This window comes from Empidonax traillii, unplaced genomic scaffold (genome assembly GCF_003031625.1).
Source record: "Empidonax traillii isolate 1590-97213 ecotype Southwest subspecies unplaced genomic scaffold, ASM303162v1 scaffold1786:size61403, whole genome shotgun sequence".
In the NCBI taxonomy this organism is placed as follows: Eukaryota; Metazoa; Chordata; class Aves; order Passeriformes; family Tyrannidae; genus Empidonax; species Empidonax traillii.
In genome coordinates this window covers 26,825-32,824 of record NW_020956979.1, presented here as the reverse complement: position 1 = coordinate 32,824, position 6,000 = coordinate 26,825, and the positions used below count along the sequence as shown (strand labels likewise).

The following is a 6,000-nucleotide window of genomic DNA, read 5'->3' as shown; positions in this document are numbered from 1 at the left end:
TTTATTAACATTTATTGTGAGTTTGCTAATTATCTGGCAATATTCATCTGCTCCATTCTCTTATCTTACCCTGAAAGTAGAGAACAAGCATGAACAGTAACAGGAAGAATTTGTTTCAGTATTTTTTAAATTTTCTCTGCTTTTCAGCACATAGCAAATAATAAATGAAGCTTCTTGAATGTTTTAGCGTAGGCACAAGGAGAGGGTTTTTGTCCTTAATTTTCTCCTGCATTTCTCAGGTCCTTCATTTAAAGCCAGTAGCTTGAAAGCTGATAAAAAATTGGAATTTGTTCCTACGAATTTACATATACAGAGAATGAGAGTCCAGGATGATGGAGGATCAGGTATTTGTTTCTTTGTCTCCTTCTTCAACTTATCCTGTTACTTTTCTTGAAGTTTTTTTTATTTCTATCCTCAACCATACAGCCAAGTTTTTACAAAGTGCTGTACTAGCCTCAGAGTCCAAATCTCTTTTCAGAAGAAGAGGTGTAAGTATAAATATTGCAATTCTACAGGTGGCAAAACTAGATTCTGGAGTTAACTGTGCCCTAGGTGGCACAAGTTAGCCTTTGTACTAGGATTGGGTTAAGATGCTGTGTCCCTTCCATTTTTTATTGTAGCAGAATAGCAAAGGTTCTGACTGTTGTTTGTTGTGCTTTCTCTCTGTATTAACGATTACATATGGTTATGCAAAATCACAAAGTGTTCACATCAAACTTGTTTCTTCATTAGTAACCTAGGTTTTCCCTTCTTTTACCAGTAATTCCTACTAACTGTGGTCACACAGTTGTCCCGTGTGTCCATGTGAGGGATTACAGTAATGACAGGTTTTGTGTAGCGACCAATGTTCGAGACTTCTTTTTCACTGGGAGTCTTCTAGGTTAAGAAACAAGGAGACCTGTGTTCACGTATGGGTCTTTCACTTCAAAAGGTACTTGATGGATTTCCAGGGCCTCTAGAACAATTCAGTTTTCTATGTCCTTCGAAACACTGGCACAAAATTCAAGAAGTTATTTTCAGAATAGTTTTTGAACTTCCCCAATTGTTTAAACACATTAAAGATGGCAAACTTTCATTTGTAAGTTGTTTTTGTCCATCCCAGATCAGAACTACGACATAGTCACCATAGGAGCACCAGCAGCTCATTGTCAAGGCTTTAAATCAGGTGGCTTGCGGAAAAAGCTGCATAAATTTGAAGAGGCAAAGAAACAGTAAGTAGAAATATTGTTATTGTCAGGTGTTATTGTGCCTTTTCCTTCTGTTCCATTCTCCGTGATTTGGAAAATCACTCCATTCTGTGTTTTTCTTACATTTCATTTAGTAGTTCTACTATAAAATATGAAGATTTTTCAGTGTTTTTATTTTTCCAAAGAAGAGGGAAAACAGTTTCCCCTTTGTATTACTATATTTATTTGTTTACAAATGGACCCTTTCCAATAGTCTTTTTATGAAGTCTTTCATTTTCCTGAATAATTGTTGATTCCTTTAGTTTAGCTATTTTTAGGTGTTGGGTTTGGGGTCTGCCTAATTGTGGATTAGGACATTTATCTGTAGAACCTCCTCAGCTGCACTACATCGTGCTTTCAACCCATTGTTTTCAGTAGACTTCCACCTCTCTCATAATTTCAAGGTCATGTTCCTGAGCTCTCTTTAGTAGGAAACAGCTGTGTCTAATTGGTAAATTCCTTGTTGACAAAGTGGGTTTAGTTCTGGGACTATTGCTTGAGGCCTTTCTGCTTTGCCTAAAGTTTTATGCACAGATTAGGCTTCTGAATCTGGCCTCTGCTCTACAGGCAGGATACTTGACCTTCACAGTCAGGGACTATCTAGTGACCTCTCTGGAAGTACAGCCATATGTACTAGAGGAAGATGCAGGAATTGGGAAGGTCACATATGCTAAAGGGAGGAACACACACGACACCCACTCCATCTCTCAAAGAAGAGATATTGCTGTGTGGGTCTGCTTTATGAGAGCAGCAGGACAAGGAGTCACTGTAGCTTCGGAAGGGAGACCTTGATCATGCCTTTCCAAAGAAAGGATTAGTACGATTTGGAGCTGATAGCAGGAGGGAGGGACGTGGGAACCAGACTCTGCAAACTGCAGAAATAATTTTGGCAGTAGAGAAGCGAGTAACAGCATCCTGTGAACATCAGCCTGATATTTACTGATAAAAGGGTTGGTGCAAAAATAGGCCTAATGTAATTATTCTAGGTTTACAGAGTGCGTGCTAGGATAGGAATGGAGGAAACTGTAAACCTGGAAACACTGGTATGCTAGGCTCACCCTTTCTGTTCTTTTGATACCACTATTGCTTTCTGAAATAACCACCTCCTGCCACCCTAACCACTGAAGTGGTCCTTACTCTTGTAATATATAAGTTCCGACAGCTTTTTTGTTTCTTTTTTCCCTTTCACCCAATAATTAAGCTGATTGGAGAGCTTAATTTCTATCCAGTACTTTTCCTCTAAGCTTTTCAGAACTATTCCTTCTGGGTCCATGAAAACTGCAGGTTCAACGTTTAAAGAGTAACTTTCATTTTAAGTGCTTCCATGTTATCATAAAAGCCGGTGTAGTAGAACTGAGATCCATCTCCTCAGTTTCATTGTTACATTCAACTCCTTTCGTTGGCATAACTGTGCTTGGTGCATTCACAACATTTCCCCAAAACAACACATGGGCATCTGGCAATCTGTGTTTTTTCGCTTACGAGTTTAGTCTTTATGTACCCGCCTTGTTGAAAAAATGATTCAAATAAGTTATTTCCCCAAACATACTTCGTTTTGTTTCTCTGCTTTTGGTATTTGCTAACAATCTGCTAATTTTATTTTGGTTTTTGTTTTTTGTAGCAGTTATGAGGAGTGTTGGTGAGTTTTCTGTTTCTGAGGGTTCTATAGAGAGGGTTTCTGTTGTTTGGGTTGTTTTATTTTTCTTTTCTTTGCCACAAAGATCTGCTGTGTTTTAAAGTGTGCAGGGCTCTTTAATGTCATGCATCATGGCATCCCTAACCGTGCTCTAAGTAATTGTAGCTGCTTTGTAGAACATGATGTGTGAATGAATTTCATTTCATCTGCAATGTTTGTTTGTAATGAACAGCTAGCTTCCTAGCTCTCTCTGATCATAAGAAGTTAGAAAGCTGGAAATCAGAACATAAGGATTTTGTATTTTTTTTCTTTGTTACTTCCAGTGAAAACTGCCTGGAACGAGAAACTTTCTGCCAGAGGTAGAAGATAATTAAGATAACTCTCTATATTTTTAAATCTCAATAGTGATAGGTTGGACATGGTTTATATTTCTATAATCCATGTCTTCATTTAAATATTTTCACTTAACTTTTGTTTATTTTTCTCAGTGTTGGGGTATTCACTGCTATGAAAAGGAAACATTACTTGATGGTTCAACAATGCAGAAGTTCTGCTCTAAATTACTCATATTAAGGTTGAACCCCTCATTCACTGAGAATTTAAGTCAGTGTTACAGTTTGCTGGTATAGTACAATTAAAGCTGTTCATTTGAAAAAGCAATTGCAGGTTGGAAAGTAAGTATATGTGAACTTTACACCATAAATTTTTCTCACAATCATCCCAGCAAATGTCTGTGATTAAACATATAGTAACTTTAATCAAATCTTAATATGCTGCATGGCCTTTCCTGCCAAATATGTCTTTATGCATGTTAACCACACTGTCGTGGAAAGAAATTGCTCAGAGGAATTGTCACTAAAATCACTGGTCACTAGAGAACACAAATCATGTACAGAGAAAGTCCTAAAAACTGAGACTTAATTTGCTGTGTTGCACAGCAGTTCTGGGGAGTGGTTGTTCTCTGCTCCACTCAGGTGGGTGACCAGAGCACAAACAAGGAAACTCTTTCAAGAATCACTTCTGCATCACCTCCTTTGGAAAAAAATCCCTCGTCTTCCTTTTTGTAATGGAGCTCAGACAGATACTGTCATTAAAGTCCCTCCTTGCCTTAATATCAGTTAAGGGACAAGAACTGGATTTTTGGCATGATTTTAAAGCATGCCCCACGCAATCCTCCTGTCTTACGTCACAGATACGCTACAGAAATTAATGGCATTGCTCTAAGGGTAGCAGAGGAATTCACACTTCTTGGAGGCTGTGATCTGTGGTAACTGTGCCTGGAAAAGAAACATCTCTCCGTGTAGTCCCTCAGCATGGCCCTGTCCATTGAACAGTGCTGAGATTGGTGCAAACAGTAGGTTCTTCCGTGCTGTTACTATGCTGAAGCCATTCATGAGTGGGGAAAAAAATAAAATTAAGAGAATGTACAGCTGGTGTCACCTCAGGCTTGATGCCGTGTTGTGAATGGGCATCGCACTTATCACAGCTGGAGCTGATGTAAAGGCCTGGTCTTTGGATACCTTTCCTACTGAGAAGAAAAAAGCCAGCATGTTGCTTGACAAGGGAGTAGTGATCAGTTGGTTCTAAATAACTAAGAGCGCAGCTCCAGCCTGAAGTAATTTTCTAAGCTAAAAGGCAGTTTTTGTGAATGGCTTTTCTCAGGTAGGATTAAATCACCCTTTGGAAGTGCTATTCTCTCTCCAGTAGTTACAGAACATCTGTCTTGTACTGGATAAGCAACTTCTGTAGACGTCTGAACAACGTAAAAGGACGTAAACTATTCTCCACTGCCAAGTAAGCGGTCTTAGTGGAGCTGCAGTATCCCAATATAAAGACATGTTTTATTGGTGTAATTTATTTCCCTTACTGTTTGTAAAAGGCTAAAACGTGGTATTGCTTGATATTGTCACAGATGAGTTTACAATGGGGAGAGTTGTATCATGTCCCTAGTTTAGTATATTAAGTGTGTGCAAACAGAAACTACACCAAGGACAGCGTCCTTGGATTAGCCTGAAGATACACTTGGTTTTTTACATAGCATAAAATTGCTTTTACTGGTGTAATTTGATTTAGGCCTGCAATAGAGGAAAGTATATACTAGGATTTTTTTTTTAATACCACAGTGTTTGCATTATGGATCTCATGGCATTTCTCTGTTAAAAGGAATGCAGAGTTTCTTTTCATGGTGTTATTAGCTATGTGATAAAACAGGTTTGTAAACCAGGCCTTAGTGAAGTATCTGTGTAGTAAGGAGAGGGAGAAGGGGGCAAGCTATCTCTGCAAACAGTGGTTCTGTATCTGATGGCAAAATCTGTCACCCATATTCTCCTCAGCAAAACTGTCCCTCTGATATACAAACTCTGCCCACATCCCCTTGGCATAAATGATTAGTAAATTTGCATCTGAATGCTTTCAGTAAAGGCAGAGAAGGCTCTAGGATCATGTTCCTGCTGTGCAATTGCCCACTGGCCTTTCACTGTTAATCGCTAGGTAAAATTTTGTTGTCTACCATTAATTCCCCAGCATGCCACTGTAATGTGCATACCTCTAGATCAATTCTCCCCGTAAAACCAGTCTTTCTTTTTCAGCACTTCAACAAGTTCCCAGTCTATAATATACATCCCACAGGACATTGTTAGAGCAAAGGAAATCATTGCACAAATCAACACCCTGAAAACGCAAGTCAGTTACTATGCAGAAAGGCTCTCAAGAGCTGCCAAGGATAGATCAGCTAATGGCCTTGAAAGAACACTTGCTATCCTGGCAGACAAGGTAGGAGAGTAATTCGTTTCCCCACTGAAGCACAGTTTAATTTTTTTTTTCTGTCTTTAGTAGGATTTCTTAAAACATCTATTTTACCTTGTTCAGTAACATGTACAGTCCTAAAGAAAAAAATGAGATCAACCTTTCAAATTTCCTGCTTTTATTTAGGCTGTGTCCTTCTTTTCACACTTTTGCCTTCACCTCCCCTTGAGAGTGCAGTGGAGAGCAATGTCCTCCAATTCTCTCCATTCATCATATTCCAGTAATGTGCATTCTTCACTTTCTTTTATATCCTTTTCTCCATAACCACCTGGGATGTTTTAATGGTCTGAGTCATCTGTCAAGCAGCAGCAACTATGCAAAAGTTAGTGAAAC

The 6,000-nt window shown here is 38.8% G+C and overlaps 1 protein-coding gene across 1 annotated transcript in view; it reads left to right on the top strand.

Annotated features, from left to right (window-relative positions):
* The window catches only part of INPP4A (inositol polyphosphate-4-phosphatase type I A), a 43,615-nt gene that overhangs the window by 15,030 nt on the left and 22,585 nt on the right, over window positions 1-6,000 (top strand). Inside the window, exons 10-13 of the mRNA XM_027908666.1 lie at window positions 240-344; window positions 1,103-1,211; window positions 2,848-2,865; window positions 5,451-5,634. Of these exons, the coding sequence (XP_027764467.1) occupies window positions 240-344; window positions 1,103-1,211; window positions 2,848-2,865; window positions 5,451-5,634 (416 nt within the window). The remainder of the gene's footprint in view (window positions 1-239; window positions 345-1,102; window positions 1,212-2,847; window positions 2,866-5,450; window positions 5,635-6,000) is intronic.